The sequence below is a fragment of the Puma concolor genome, chromosome B3 (genome assembly GCF_028749965.1).
Source record: "Puma concolor isolate L17-30 chromosome B3, mPumCon1.1.hap2, whole genome shotgun sequence".
Classification (NCBI taxonomy): domain Eukaryota; kingdom Metazoa; phylum Chordata; class Mammalia; order Carnivora; family Felidae; genus Puma; species Puma concolor.
The window spans coordinates 142,489,081-142,505,044 of record NC_141672.1 but is presented as its reverse complement, the minus strand read 5'-3'; the positions used below and the strand labels follow the sequence as shown (position 1 = coordinate 142,505,044).

General features: G+C 53.5%; 1 protein-coding gene across 3 annotated transcripts; it reads right to left on the bottom strand.

Moving 5' to 3' along the window:
* Positions 1-4,870: 4,870 nt before the first annotated feature.
* Positions 4,871-13,410, bottom strand: AEN (apoptosis enhancing nuclease). 3 transcript variants are annotated; one of them, XM_086711517.1, is made up of 5 exons: positions 13,328-13,389; positions 12,080-12,269; positions 8,154-8,757; positions 7,492-7,692; positions 4,871-6,930 (listed from the first exon to the last, which is right to left on the bottom strand). In XM_086711517.1, the coding sequence occupies exons 3-5, from the start codon at positions 8,691-8,693 to the stop codon at positions 6,694-6,696; spliced, it is 978 nt and encodes a 325-aa protein (XP_086567643.1). In that variant the 5' UTR covers positions 8,694-8,757; positions 12,080-12,269; positions 13,328-13,389; the 3' UTR covers positions 4,871-6,693. The 3 variants fall into 3 exon arrangements, with proteins under 3 accessions (XP_086567643.1, XP_086567641.1, XP_086567642.1); XM_086711515.1 differs by lacking the exon at positions 12,080-12,269 and having other exon boundaries at positions 13,328-13,410; XM_086711516.1 differs by lacking the exon at positions 13,328-13,389 and having other exon boundaries at positions 12,080-13,315.
* Between the last annotated feature and the right edge of the window lie 2,554 nt (positions 13,411-15,964).

Below are 15,964 nucleotides of genomic sequence, written 5' to 3'. Positions count from 1 at the left end.
CTTCCCCCCCCCCCCACCACTGCACCACACACTTAAGTGCTCCGAAGAGCCCTCCCTTCCTCAGATGATGCCGCTGACGTGGATGCAGCAGATTGCCACATTTTTCTTTCCTTTCTCACCCTCCGCCTGCCTGTAGAATAAACATCCCCAGGATGGGAGCCCAAGGAATGTCCCACAGCTTCCGGGGCCATTACCAATCTGACACTCTGTGAGGTCTCCCATGGGGGCAGGGGGAGCTGGCTTGTGGGACATTGAGGCTATTCATAGGAAGGGCATGGAAGGTTGCAGTGTGAGTAGGGCTAGCCTCACCCTCCGACCCAGGGAAGCCAAGCAGGCAAGGAGGGAGCCCTTAGAGGCTCCAGTGCTTTGGGGGTGCCTCAGAAACGACCATCTGCCTGCCCTCAACGGGCTCTGCCTCCAGCTGGGTTGACACTATTTGAGGACAAGGAAAAGAAAGCCTGGAAGGAGCCCCCAGCAGCCCAGCCATACTTCCTAGGGCTAGACCCACTCCCAGGCTCCTGACCTCTTATAACAGTGCCTGCCACGTAGAGCGTTCAGTATTTATTGACTAGATGAATGAGTTACAGCTGGGACAAAGACAGAAGCCAGTTTCAGTGAGGAAGTCGTCACCATATTCTGCTGTGAGATTCTTGCCCCTTGGAGCTCTGCCTCCAAGTTATCTATCCCTTTGTTCCTTCTCCCTTGGCCTCCCACTGAGGCCTTTTCTGGCCTCTATTTAAAAACTGTACCTCGAGGCGACTGGGTGGCTCAGTTGGTTAAGCATCCAACTTCGGCTCAGGTCATGGATCTCAAGGATCATGGGTTCAAGCCCCGTGTCTGGCTCTATGCTGACAGCTTGGAGCCTGGAGCCTGCTTCGGATTCTGTGTGTCTCTCTCTCTGTCTGTCCCCCCCCCACCCCAACCCCTGCTCACACTCTGTCTCTCTCTCAAAAATAAAGATTTAAAAAAATTTAAAAACTGCACTTCAAAAAATTAAAAATATAACTACCCTACCACCCAGCAATGACACCACTAGGAATTCATCCACAAGATACAGGAGTGCTGATGCATAGGGGCAGAGGTACCCCAATGTTTACAGCAGCATTTTCAACAATAGCTAAATTACGGTAAGAGCCCAAATATCCATCAACTGATGAATGGATAAAGATGTGGTTTATATATGCAATGGAATACTACTTGCCAATGAAAAAGAATGAAATCCCGCCATTTGCAACAATGTGGATAGAATTTGAAGGTATTCTGCTAAGTGAAATAAGTCAGTCAGAGAAAGACAGATACCATATGTTTTCAGTCATATGTGGATCTTGAGAAACTTAACAGAAGACCATGGGGGAGGGGAAGGCGAAAAATAGTTTCAGAGAGGGAGGGAGGCAAACCATAAGAGACTGTTTAATACAGAGAACAAACTGAGGGTTGATGGGGGGGTGGGCAGGGGTGAGGGGAAAATGGGTGATGGGCATTGAGGAGGGCACTTGTTGGGACGAGCACTGGGTGTTGCATGTAAGCGATGAACCACGGGAATCTACCCCAAAACCCAAAAGCACACTGTATACGCTGTATGTTAGCCAATTTGACAATAAATTATGTTTAAAAAAAACTACAACTGTACCTCCAATCCCTTCTGGGTTTCTTCTGTAGGAATAGTTAGCATCATCTGAAATCCCATGTAGTTTACTTGCTCCTCTCCTCCTCCCCCTCTGCTTGTTTTGCTGCAGGGCGCCCGGCACCTGCACCGAGAGAACCCCCCCAGATCTGTGTTGCATCTTTTCCCAAGGCCTTGGGCACGCTGAGGTCAGACGGGGGCCCTCTGACAGCCTAGGGGAGAAGCCCCTGGCCCCAGCCAGGGGGATGGGTGGGGGGGAAGAGCTTGGAAGGGAGGCTTCCCGGGTTTAACTGGTGTCACCCGGCAGCCAGAACAAGGCTGCAGCCCTCAGGTCAAGTGACAGCAGGAAAGTCCCTCAAGGCAAACCTCTCAACCTTACAAGACACACATCCTGCCTCAGTCGACCCACCTGTGACCGTACAGGGTGGAGAGGCTGCCACTGGGTGGCACCAAGCACGGGCTGCAGGCTGAGAGTGGATGATTCCTAACAGCGGGTAGGACACCGCTCCCTATAGGCACCCTGACCTTCTGTCTCAGCGGGCGTGTGCTCAAAAATGTGCCTGTGTGGATTTCTAAGGTGTATGTGGCAGGTAGGACCAGCTCAGTCAAATGGCAGCAACTTGGTGTGGTTCAATTTAATACATGTAAAACTGCAAATGGGACACGGTTTTCAAAAGAAACACAGGGCGCCTCAGTGGCTCAGTTGGTTGAGCATCCGACTCTTGGTTTCGGCTCAGGTCATGATCCCAGGGTCATGGGATGGAGCCCCGAGTCGGGCTCCGTGCTGAGCATAGAGTCTGCTTGAGATTCTTTCTCTCTCTCTGCCCCTGCCCTGCTCGCACACGTGTGCTCTAAAATAAAATAGGAAGATAATATAAAATAAAATAAAATAAAATAAAATAAAATAAAATAAAATAAAATAAAATAAAATAAAATAAAATAAAATAAAATAAAAACAATAATAGGAGAACCTGGGTGGCTCAGTCTGTTGAGCATCTGACTTTGGCTCAGGTCATGATCTCACAGTTTGCGAGCTCGAGCCTTGCATCAGGCTCGCTGGTGTCAGTACAGAGCCTGCTCTGGATCCTCTGTCTTCTCTCTCCCTCTTCCACTCGTGTTCTCTCTCTCAAAAACAAACATTTTAAAATAAACAAATAAGTCGCTCTCCCTCTGCCCTTCTCCCCCACTAGCACTCTCTCTCTAAAACAAAATAAAAAAAAATATTTTACAAGACACAAAAAGTGAGGGGAGCCTGGGTGGCTCAGTCAGTTAAGCATCCAACTTCGGCTCAGGTCATGATCTCATGGTTTGAGTTCAAGCCCCTCGTTGGGCTCTGTGCTGACAGCTCAGAGCCTGGAACTTGCTTCCAAATCTGCAACTCCCTCTCTCTCTGCCCCTCTACCACTCACACTCTGTCTCTGTCTCTTAAAAAAAAAAAAGAAAGAAATGATGGGGTGCCTGTGTGGCTCAGTCGGTTAAGCATCTGACTTCGGCCCAGGTCATGATCTCATAGTTTGTGAGTTTGAACCCCATGTCAGGCTCTGTGCTGACAGCTCAGAGCCTGGAGCCTGCTTCAGATTCTGTGTCTCCCTCTCTCTCTCTGCCCCTCCCAAGCTCATGCTCACACTCTGTCACTGTCAAAAATAAACTTAAAAAAAAAAAATTAAAAAAAAAAAGTTAAAATTTTTTTTAAAGACACAAAAAGTGAAAAAAACTCCTATATGTCAACAGATACGCAAAAAGATGTTCAAGATCTCTAGTTATTAGGGAAACGCAAGTTGAAACCAGAATGAGATTATCACCCCACACCCGCTAGGATACCTACCAAAAAAGGTAAACAAGTAAAACCAAAAACCAAAAACCAAACAAAACCCAAAAAACCCAGAAAATAACAAGTGTTGGTGAGGATGTGAAGAAATTAGAAAGCTTGTGCATTGGTGGTGGGAACGTAAAATGGTACAGCCGCCGTGGAAAATAGTGTGGCCGTTCCTCAAAATATTAGATACGGAACTATGATACGATCCAGCAATCTTACTTCCAGGTATACACCCCAAAGCACTGAAAGCAGATTCTAAAGAGACATTGCACACCTGTATTCACAGCAATGTTACAACTAAGCAGGGGAAGAAAGCCAAGTATTCACTGAGGGGTGACTGGATAACCAAAATGAGGTATATGCACCCAAATGATTATTCAGCCTTAAAGAAAGGAAGGAGATCCTCCTGCATACTAAACATGAATGAACTTGGAGGACCTTACACTAAGTGAAATAAGCTAATCACAAAGACAAATACTGGACGATTCTACTTCGATGAGGCTTCTAGTAAACATCATAGCAACAGGGGTGCCTCGGTCACCCAGTCGGTTGAGTGTCGACTTCGGCTCAGGTCATGATCTTATGGCTCGTGGGTTCGAGCCCCGCGTCGGGCTCTGTGCTGACAGTTCAGAGCCTGGAGCCTGCTTCAGATTCTCTCTCTCTCTCTCTCTCTCTCTCAAAAATAAACATTAAAATAAATTTTTTTTAGTAAAAAAAAAAAAATTCATAGAAACAGAAGGCAGAATGGCAATTGCCAGGGGTGGGGGGGAGGAGGGAATGGGGAGTTAAGTGTGAAATGGGCAGTTTCAGTTTTGCAAGACGAAAAAGCTCTGGAGATTGTACAACAATGTAAATATACGTAACACCACTGAGCTGTGCACCTAGAAATGGTGAAGACGGTAAATTTTATGTTATGTGTATTTAATCACAATCAAAACCAAAAATTGTCTTAAAAAAGTGAGTACACAGCTTCAGCAGAAGCAAATTAAATAAACTTTATGCTCTACAATAGGGCAGTGATAAAATTTTAAAAAATAGGGGCGCCTGGGGGCTCAGTCGGTGTAGCGTCCGACTCTTGGTTTTGGCTCAGATCATCACCTCACAGTTCATGAAATCAAGCCCCACGTCGGGATCTGCACTGACAGCACGGAACCTGCTTGGCTGCTTGAATTCTCCCTCTCTCCCTCTCTGTCCCTCCCCGGCTCATGCTCTCTCTCTCTCTCTCAAAATAAATAAGCTCAACAAAGTATTTGAAAGACATAAATTCTGTAGCTTTAGAATGTTCTTGCCACATCCCAAAGCATCATCTGGAAAGCCCCCACCTCAAATGCCAAAGCACCCAGCAAGACTCAGTGCTCCCATACCTCCCGGTCTCTCCACCAAGCCACCCTCCCACCCCAGTCAGAGAATTCAGAAAGGGCCACTTCATCCACGTTTCTCGTTGAGTTTTATTCCAGAACAATTGGTTTTACAACAAAGCTGATTTTAAAGCCAGTACATTTCCCTGCTGGTAACAGCTCCATCTTTCTTCAACCCACAGCCCCAAGAATCGAAGCTACGCCCCAGCTGGGAGTCTGGCGCCAGCTACAGACTATTAAGGACTCCAGAACAAAGCCCTGGAGCCAGGCCAGCAGAGGTCAGCGCCTCAGCCAGCTCCCCACTCTGCAGACGGTGAGGGAGCTGGCGACAGACAAGTTCAAAGTAGTGTGGTTTCAGCAGCGTCTCTCAGCTCCTGGCCCGGCTGCTTGGCCCAGATGGACACAGAAACCATTGTCAGCTTCCTGCACACAGAGGGACGCGGAGTATACACAGGTCACACGGCCACAGGGAGAACCCAGCATCTCTAGGTTGTGTCCACAGCTGTCCCGGTGCCCCACCTGCTGGAACAGCTAAGCAAGGAAGGACAGTCCCCATCTGGGCCGAAGCCACTCAAGCCAAGGGGCGTGTTCAGGTGTGACCCAGAAGAGGCTGACAGTGACCCTTGAAGAAAAAATAGCTGCTCCCACCGACCTCGGCTTGTGAAGCGCCAGGCACTGCGCTAAGCACTTAGCGTCCCCCCGTGACAGTCCTGTGAGGTAGGTTATATCATTATCCCCATTTTACAGACAAGGAAACGGGCTCAAGAGTGAGGTCAAAGACTTGAGGTCTCAAAGCTATTAAGTGGCAAGCCAAGATGGGGCTCAACGGTCTGTGTGGACCTGAGCTCTTGGTTGAACCTCAATACCCCCAAACTGCCCCTTAGGAAACAAGGAAAGAAGGGTGGGAGATGAAATCCTGACAGAGAGCAGTTCTAGAAATTTGGAGAAAACCCAATAACCACAATGACTGGATCAAAGTGCCTGAGGGGACCCCAGCCTGGGTGCGGGTGCACTGCACGGCCGCCACTGCCCGGCCCTATCCCCGGGGGACACCCACTCTGCTCCCCTGCACACCGCTGGCCTTGCTCTCGATAAATAAGGTCCCTTGGGTGCGGTTCTGCACAGGGGTCCCGGGATTCAAGCTGCTGTCTTGTTCCTCAGGCTTGTGCTTAAGGGAGCCTCGTGCTGGATGGGCAGGAGAAATGCCTGATTTGGGACAAAATTAGTATGCCACACTCCCCACCCAAAGCCTATCGGCTTTCGTCCTCCCACCAGTGCCTGGTGACTTCTGGTGCCAACACCCCATGAGCCTGAGAGCCCTGCCATGCCATCGTAGCCTCGCGCTGGGTTCCCACTACGGCTACAGCCAGAGTTCCAGTTCCGACAGAAAGCGAAGGAGGGCCCCGTAGAGTGGCCTTCACTCTACAGATTCAGGGCATACTCCTTCTGAACCTGACGTGCCTGTGGAGGACGGGGCAGAGGACAAGAGGGCTTTACCAAGTCACTGAGCTGAACTAACACCCCAAGGAGGAGACGTCATCCCATTAGACAGCACAGCCTGGGGGCGGGGAAGGCCAGTGACAGCCAGGACCGTCTGTGGCACAGTCCCTCCTCGGGCTGGGTCCTCACAGCTTGCCCACCTGACGTTTTCACGGTGTCTATGATGAAGCACCATTAGCAACCACAGGGGTGGGGACAAAGTGCCCGCAGTAGCCCTGGGGAGGGGAGGGCCGCACCGTGGGCAGAGGGAGCCAGGAGGACCGGTGGTCCCAACCCCCGGGTGCCGGCAGCGGGCTAGCGGCACCCTGTCCTGCCCAGGACGCGGTGCCCGGGGCTCGCCTGGCCCCCACGCGCCACTCGCCGCCCTCGGAGGCCGCCCGGGAGCCTCCCTGGCCTCACTCGCCTCTGTCCTGTGCGTCCCCCGCTCCTCCGCTGGGGCCCTGGGCCAGGTCCTCCGGCCAGTACCGGTCCTCCATGTACTGCTCCGTGTCTGTGCCGCTGTCGGGCTCCCGGTCCTCCGGGCAGGCGGGGAGGCTGCTGGCCTCCTGCTGCTCCCACTGCACCTCGACCAGCCGGTAGAGCTCCATGGCCGTCACGGCATCTTCCACCGACGAGTGGCCGTGCCGGCCAGCCTGCGGACGACAGTCCCCGTCACCGCCCGCGGGCCCCGAACGCGTACTCTCCGAGCGGCTGCGCGCAGCTCGGGACTGGGCGGAGGGCGAGGGTGCCGCTCAGACAGAAAAGCTCAGCCATCGCACGGGCCCCATGCCACCCCGCTCCGCTGAGCCCACGCCCTCAGATCTACACCCTCTAAAGACCTCCGCCTTCAAAGGCCTGGAGGGCAGGTGGGGAAACGCGGAGGGCAGTGGGAGCGAGGGTCACTGGCTGCCCCCGAGGAAGGCTCCATCCAGCTCTCCAGCTGTGCGACGGGAGCTCTACATGCAACATGCATGGGGACAGAGTGGAGGTGGGCAGGGGGGCGGATCTGGAAGACAGCAAGCAGCCCGCAAGAGCGTGGACACCGGGGAAGGACGGGGGAGAGAGCACCCCGGGGCTGCCTGCAGACGCGACAGCCCGCGCTTTACCCGTGTGCCCTGGACGGGGGAGGAAGCGGGACCGGAGCCTGGAGGCACAGCCCCGGCTGGGGCCCCCACTCACTGCGGCCACCGGCCACCTGCTCCCGTGCCACGTACCTGGATCTTCTTGTGCAGCAGCTGCAGGGCCAAGTCCTTCAGAGAGACCCGGGTGCGCGTATGGAGGCCAGGCCGCTGGAGCAGGTTGGGCACGTAGGTGGTGTCCCGGGTCTGGCTCCGAGGGTGGACGTACTTGAGGGCCTGGAAGTCGTTGTGTAGTGCGTGCCCCACCACCACCTTGCCCTTCAGGAGCTTGAGGATCTGGGAGCGGAGAAGGGAGGTGGGAAGTCCCCACGGTCACGCTGCCAGCCTCACCGCTGATGCCCGGATCCCGCTGAGGGGTGGCAGCATGCTGGGGGGTGGGGTGGGGGGGCGGGGGAGCCACGAGCTCCAGTCAGCCAAGCTGCCTCCAGTTTGAACCCAGGCCCTCCCAGTCACTACGACCCAGGGCCTACTTCAGCTCTGTCCCCGGTACAGGTGCTCTCCCCACGAGTGGTTTGGAGCATGAAGGGAAGGCACGTGTGGGGTCCATCTTCTAGCTCCTCAGTACGAGCAACCCCTTCCTGCTGGCACAGGATTCTTTGCAGAAGGAAGCCACAGTGTAGGCAAGTTAAGTAACTTCCCCAAAGTCTTTTGTTTCCACCGGCTAAGTGGTGGCTCAAACCCAGGGCTGCCCTTCGCTGGCCATCAGCCATCACACAAGCCCCCACCTCTGCCCTCACCTCTTTCTGGGCCACCTGGAAGGGGATGGCTGTGCGCATGTGCTGCCGAGTGATGCCACTCCAGCGAGTACGGTAGTCCACGATGGGCATCTCCGGCCGGATGTACTTATCGTAGAGGACGTCGCCGTGGTAACTCACCACAGAGCAGCGGGCCAGCTCACTCACCCGCCCGCGGGGCCCCGTGCCCACCATCTCGCAGTCGATAGCCACGCACTTGCTGGGCCGGGGTGCTGTGGATTCCCTGGGCGTGGGCTTTCGGCTGCACGAGGCACCTCCAGATTCATTCCTTGGATGCTGCATCCTGCTGCTGGTGGCTTCGGAGCCCGGCAGTGCCTCCGGCCGTGCGGGCAGTGGGGAGGATCCCGGCCCTGCGGGCGTGCTCAGCAGCCCCTGCACCTGCAGCAAGGCCTTCCGGGCCATGAATCGCTGGTGCTGTCGGCTCCTCGTCTTGTGCTTTCTCCGAAGCACATCCTTGGCATTCAGGCCAGCCAGGGAAGGGCACAGGCGCTGGGCGGACTCAGGGCCTTCCCGGGGTACCATCCCAATAAGCTCACCGCCGGGGTCCAGCGAGGCCCGGGAGGCAACGTGCCAGCGGGGCAGCGCTCTGCAGAAAGAACACAAGGGGCAGAGGGGCTGGGTGAGAACTGGGCCCCTCTGCCGGGCTGCCCTACAGCCCTGTGCTGTCTCAGGCTCCCAGGCCGAGTCGAAGACCTTTACGAATAAGCAATGCACTCAGGTCAACCCCACATGCAAATCACGGTTCTGAGTACTTTCCAGGGAATCACTAAATATTCCCAACAACCTGAACAAGTATTATTATCCTCGTAATCACAGGCAAGAGAACTGAAGCAGAGAGACTAAGTAACCTGCTCAATTAATAAGAGACAAGAACTGATATGGACCCAGGGTCCAAGGTCTCAACTTCCAAGCCATAGCTTACCTCCAGTAAGCATTGGCATCAAAAATTTGTAGAAAGCTAGGAGCGCCCTGGTGGCTCAGTTGGTTCAGCATCTGACTTCAGCTCAGGTCATGATCTCAAGGTTTGCGAGCCTAGCCCTACATCGGGCTCTGCACCGACAGCTCAGAGCCTGGAGCCTGCCCCCGATTCTGTCTCTCCCTCTCTCTCTTTACCCCTCCTCCACCATTCATGCTCTGTCTTAAAAACAAACTTAAAATTTGTTAAGAAAGGTATACTTTTGAGAAAAATAAGGGTTCCAAAAATAGTGTGTGTGTGTGTATAATCCCAGTTGTTTGTTTTGTTTTTTACTGTTTATTTATTTATTTTGAGAGAATGAGAGCATGAGCAGGAGAGGGACAGAGAGAAAGGGAGACAGATAATCCCAAGCAGGTTCAGTGCTGTTAGCACAAAGCCGTTCAACACAGGGCTCGAACCCACAAACTGTGAGATCATGACCTGAACCGAAATCAAAAGTTGGATGCTTAACCGACTGAGCCACCCAAGTGCCCCCAAAATATGGTAATTTATTAAATGACTTTCTACTTCACAAATCACAAGAGCACGCGCAAACATTTTTCAACAGCTGGGCACGTTGTGAGGTCACCATAGGCTGTGGGCAGCAGCGTGATGGTAAACCTGCTCAGCTTACAAAGCGGAAACGGAAAAGGCCCTGAGCAGCAGTGTCTGCAGGTCTCCGGGGCCCCAAGCTCTCCATCACTGAACACCAGAAAGGCCTGCAGTTCACAGGGGGCTGCAAATCCCATGCAACAAGGCCAGCAGCCGCCCAAGAGCGGGGGACCTAGGGGGAACCTAGCTCGGAGAGCTTCACCTCACCTGCTAAGTCAGCTGGTACATTGTTAACAGACCAGAAAACCAGGACTTTCAAGCAGGCAGAGCAGGATTTAACTCCGCTCCGGACGGAGCTCTGCTGAGCTTCAGGCGGCTTGCATGCGAAATGGCCCTACCACCTTTCCTGTTGAAGACACGACACACGTGTGCTGTGATCTGCATACACCGTATACAGTAGGGGCTCAATAACTACCTGCTTCCTTTCCCCCAGAGAGGTTTTACTTGTACGTTTATTTATTTATTTATTTAGAGAGCGTGCGCGCACACGAGAGGGAGAGGGGCAGAGAGACAGGGAGAGAGAATCCCAAGCAGGCCCCGCATTGTCAGCACAGAGCCCGACGCTTGAACTCAAGAAACGGGAGATCATGACCTGAGCCAAATCGAGCGTCAGATGCTTAACCAACCGAGCTACCGAGGTACCTCTCCCCCAGAGAGGTTAAGACTCTTCTCCTGGTTGGTAACGAACTCTTCCAAGGTCAAAGCTGCCTCAGCCTGGACTCACTGCCCATCCCCAGCCACAGGCCTTCCTCTTGCCTCCAGTCCCCCTCACATACGTCCCCTGTCCTGTCTACATCTTTCAGGAAGTCCTGCTGGAGCAGCCCTTCATTCCACTGGGCTGCCTGAGGCTCCCTGGTGTCCCAACCGGGCGCCGAGAAGTTTCATCTCACTGCAGAGACAGGGACAAAGCACAGGGTGTGTGCAGGGCTGGGTCAGAAGTGCCAGGGAAGCAGAACACGCTGAGGATGATTCTGGAAGACTTGCCAGAAGAGATTAAATCTAAGCGAAGGAAAAACAGTAACTCTCGAGGTGACAGGGAGACAAATTAGTGGCCACGTTTGGTGCAAAGGCCTGAAAGGGAAGGAGCCCAGGGTTGGGGAAGGAAGAGGGGCCCGTGAGCAGACGATGCCGCTGGTGGGTAAATCACAGCTGGGGGAACTGTCCCTCCCCACTTTCTACTACTCCACCTCTGTCCCCACTCTGAGAAGGCTATCGTACACTTTGGTGGCCCTACCCTAAGCTGGTGTCCCCAGGCTGATCTCTGCTGATCGACTGAGGGAGTCCAAGAGCACCCAGGGAAGTCACTGAAATACTGCACAGTAGCCCTAAACCCAGACATTTATAGTCTAGCTGGGGAGCAAAGAAAGTCATCCCTCTACTCCTAACAGCACAACCAGAGAAGAGTCTGCTACACTTTCAGGCCGTAGTTACATACGGTCCAGCTCAAAGTGCTTGAAAGGCAGGCACAGAGCCTTGTGTGTCTCCGCTCCTTCCCCATTAGCCAGCCCAGGCCCCAGCATATAGCGGGTCCTCTTCAGAAGTGCGTGAAGGGAGCTGGAGCCGGGCCTGCTATCTGCCAGACCGTGGGGATGCCGGAGCTGGAGGTGACTGGGAACTCAGGGAGCTCCCGGTGTGGCAAGGAGACAGGCAGCCAGACACCCACCAGGGTGGGCTTAGGGATGGGAGAGGTGAACTAAGGACAGGCTGGCCTGGCCAAGGTGACTCACCGGGCCAAGTACTGGACAGACAGAAGCGCTGGGTTAGTGCAGCCTGGCAGTGGAAGCACATTTTGAAGAGTTTCAGGAAAGTCTGCCAGGAGTACAGAAAGGGGAGGGCATCCAGAGAAAATGCAGACACGAAGTCCAGCAGGCAGAGTACATCCACTGTGAGAGGGCAAGGAGGCGGTGCAGCAAGTGAAAAGGAGGTAGGGGGTGAGGAGACGGTGCAGGGCGAGAGAGAACTGTGTCTGGAAGGTGCTGAAAGCATGGGCTCCGTCCAGGGATTGATGCGGGAACAGGAGCACCACTGCCTTATAGGAGGAGCTCTGGAGAAGAGTCTGAACAGGAGCAGAGATTTAAGAGGCGTGGGGAGGAGTGCTACTCCGCGACGCGGGGCCAGGGCGAGGCACGGTGCCCCATCCTGACTCATCGTCCCTCTGGCTTGCTCATCTACTCCCCAAGAAGCCTTCTCCCTTTTAGACGTGCACTTAGCCATAATCTGCTTCTTCATCTCGACAAGTCACATAGGAGAGCCGACAAACACAGAACCTCAATTTGCCTCAGCCCGGCAATGGGGAGAACGGGACCTAGGAGGACAAACTCCGATGCTGCTAGGAACTGACCTCTGTCGGGGGGAGGAGGGCCCTTTCCCTTCTGAAAGGGCTCAGGGCCCTGCAGGTCAGGAGTGGCTTCCCTGACCCTTCTGGCAAGATGGTTTCAAAGAAATCAGAAATTTAAGTTGCCTGAGAAAAAGTGGCCTCGTGCTTCAAGAGGTGGAGGCAGCCCTCTTCCATATGCCGGGACCTTGCTGACCTGTCGGAGACAACGATTAATTATCTAGGACTTGCCTCCCCTATCCTGGGCCCCCGATGGGAGCTCAGCCAGGCTGGAGACAAGTTTTGCTCAAATAACACAACTGTTTCAGTAAAGACAAAGTCCAATCCCCCTCCAGTCTGGAACCAGCTCTTCGGGGCTCGGCAGCCACAGGGCCTTCTTGTTGCAGGGGTTAGGGAGCCTTGTGGCCTAAGGGAAGGACCCCAGCACCCCAGCAGCAGAGGCCTCAGAGCCAAGGCCTCAAAGGAACCACGAAGTCCCAATCGCGGAGGGGGCTACCAACCTGCTGGCAGATCAGGAAGACAGGGCGGGTGCGGGCCCACTTAGCGCTGGGGCATTAAAAGCTAGACGACCTGGACCGAGTCACCATCCCCTCGCCACAAAAGGAGAGTTTATTAAAACCAAGGGTTGAACTAGGCTTGGGGCTTCCCCAAAAGCAGTTAGAACGTCTGTTTAAAACGCCTATTCCCAGGCCTACCTGCCCCCCCCCCCCCCCCCACTATTCTAACTGCCATTTTGGGGAAGGGCGCCTGAGAATCTGTATTTCACCGAGCGCGCGACCCCACCCCCAAGCCCTGCTACGAATAATCGCCCGAATTTGAGCAAGTGTGGCTCGCTGAGATCCCCGTGGGCTCCCAAGTTCTCGGCAGGGAAACGAGAGCCCGAGGGCCCCGTACGGTCGGCCCCGGCCGCCCGCGATCCCTGAGGATTCCCCCCGCGGGGGAGGCCCGACTTCTGCCAGGGAAGGACTCGGAAGGCGGTCACTCGCTGGCCGCGGCGGCCGGGCCGAGCCTGCCAGGCCGAGTCCCAGCGCCCAGCGCCACCCCCCACAGGCCCCGGACCCCCGAGCAGGGCGGGGACCGGGCACAGGCTGCGCCCGGGGCCAGGCCTCCACGCCCGCCGGGCCGCGAGAGCTGGTCGACCGGGCGCCCCTTGCCGCAGGCCGGGGGCGAACACCGCGCGCGGGGCCCTGCGGCCGGGAACACGCCGCGCTAGCACGCCCCAGCCCGCCGTCCCCAACAGGGTCCCGAGATCACCTGAAGTACGGCGTCTGTCCTCCCGCCCGCACGTGGTGCTCAGACAGCCTGCAGCTCCCACATGCCCGGGCAAGCCCCGCTCCGGCTCCCCACCCATTGGCTCGCGGAACGGCCGCGCCCGCCTAACCCTTCTTCTGACTGGCCGGGAGCCTGGCTCGCGGCGGATAGGCGCAGGGCGGCAGAGGGGGCGGGGATTCCTAAAGGGGTGTGGTTTGGGTCCGGAGCCGGCCAGACTGGCGACAAATTTTAAACGAACCGGAGGAGACCGTGACCTCTTCTTTCCGGGGTCGCATTCCTCGGATCTGTGTCCCCCCAGCCCCGATCCACCCCTCTCCCTGGGTCGGGATGTGGCCTCCTACGAGCTCTGTACCCCCAAAGGCCGAATGACTTACAGAAGACACACCCACATTTGCAGAATGGGAATAATAGCCCCTACCCCTTGGGTGTCATAGGGATTCAGTGAAATAATATACGTGAGGGGTACTAAAGAGAGATTTTTAAAGTCAGGTTTGCTCCTTCGGGGCGCTAGTCTTTCATTTATCTCTCTGCAGTACTTTATTCATAAGTACGAAGTTCCTGCTATGGCCTCAGCAATGGGATACACAGAATAAGCACAATCCCTAAAACTCCAGTTGCTCGAGGTCTGGCTGGAAAACAGAACGGTGAACAGAGAATTCAGTGCGACCAGAATAATAGCAAGAACAATAACCCTACGACCCAGCAATTGCACTACTAGGCATTTATCCAAAGGGATACAGGTGTGCTGTTTCGAAGGGACACATGCACCCCCTTGTTCATAGCAGCACTATCAACAACAGCCAAAGTATGGAAAGAGCCCAAATGTCCATCGATGGACGAATGGATAAAGAAGATGTGGTATATATATATACGATGCAGTATTACTCGGCAATCAAAAAGAATGAAATCTTGCCATTTGCAACCACGTGGATGGAACTGGAGGGTATTATGCTAAGTGAAATTAGTCAGTCAGAGGAAGGCAAAAATCATATGACTTCACTCATATGAGGACTTTGAGACAAAACAGATGAACATAAGGGAAGGGAAACAAAAATAATATAAAAACAGGGAGGGGAACAAAACAGAAGAGACTCATAAATATGGAGAACAAACTGAGGGTTACTGGAGGGGTTGTGGGAGGGGGGATGGGCTAAATGGTTAAGGGGCACTAAGGAATCTACTCCTGGAATCATTGTTGCACTATATGCTAACTAATTTGGACGTAAATTTAAAAAAATAAAAAGTAAAACAAGCTAAAAAAAAAAGGTGATGGGGATTAAGGAGGGCACTTGTGTTGAGCAGTGGATATTGTTTGTAAGTGCTGAATCACTCAATTGTACACCTGAAACTAATATTATGCTGTATATTAACTAACTGGAATTTAAATAAAAGATTAAAAAAATAAAAAGGATATATACAAAAAATAGCAAGAATAATAATAAACAGTTCACATTTATTATGCAAGCACTACTGTATGCCAGGCAATACATATATAATATGTAGAAGAACCCCATGAAATATGTGCTATTATTATTTCTGTTTTACAGTTAAGGAAAGGGACACTTAAATTATTTTAATGGTTATTTTTGAGAGAGACAGAGTGCGAGCGGGGGAGGGGCAGAGAGCGAGGGAGACACAGAATCTAAAGCAGGCTCCAGGCTTTGATCTGTCAGCACAGAGCCCAATGCGGGGCTCAAACCCACCTACTGTGAGATCATGACCTGAGTCATGAGATCATGACCTGAGTCGATGTCAGAGGCTTAACCGACTGAGTCACCCTGGCGCCCCAAGGAAATTGACACTTTAAAGAAATTAAGAGGAAACAGCTAGGGTCCAAACAAAGACCCTTACCAAAAAGTCCTGACTCCGCCTAGCTCCGTCTTGTAAGCAGTAGTGACGTTGCAAAATACCCAGAAGGCCAGAGGTACATGTGCTCAGGAATCTGCTACTTCTGACCAGAGTAGATTTGAGGGAAGCAGGACAAAAGATGAGACCACTAGAGAGGTAAGTCCTTCTACTCAGTCTCCTGAGGGCTTCGGGGAGCTGGGAGTTTAATCCAGAGCTGGTTCATTTGCATTTGGGGAAGCTCTCTCTCTGGCTGCAGTGTGAGAGGAATGGATTAGGTCTGGAGAAAGAGGAGTTGGGGGTGATTGTGGACATTCAGGTAAGATAAGATCCTGGGGGCCAGAGTGGGAGAGACGATAAAGAGCTTGGGACAGATTCCAGAGCTTCTTAGGCAACAGTGATAGGACAGAGAGTGGAAGGGAAGGGGGTGGAGAGGGGATGTAAGGTCTCCAGACAAGGAGACTTTGTGAGAGCTAACTCTGGAGGCAAGGAGGGTTTTCAGGGACTCAGTATCAGGATATTCAACTCCCATGGGGCTGGACCTGAGCACATGCCTACAGTCCTTGTGGTTCAGCCTTGTGGTTCTCCCCTTGTGTAACCAGCTGTCTCCAGCTTTACAAAGGAAAGTTTCCCCGCACACACTCATTCTGAATCTTGCTCTGTTGCATTACCCTGGGAAATAAAAGTAGTCTCCAGGAGGGATAAACAGTAAGTCAGTTCTACCACAGATGGGTTATTACCGAGGAAGGGGCAAGAAACCCTTCTACAAGTCAG

Bases quoted from the DNA above. Each gene is read 5' to 3' on its own strand.
- AEN (XM_086711515.1), bottom strand. From the start codon at position 8,693: ATGGTACCCCGGGAAGGCCCTGAGTCCGCCCAGCGCCTGTGCCCTTCC. The intron at 7,693-8,153 runs GTGAGGGCAGAG...CTCCGCTCCCAG, and splicing joins TCCAGGTGGCCCAGAAAGAG to ATCCTCAAGCTCCTGAAGGG. The intron at 6,931-7,491 runs GTACGTGGCACG...TGTCGTCCGCAG, and splicing joins TGCTGCACAAGAAGATCCAG to GCTGGCCGGCACGGCCACTC.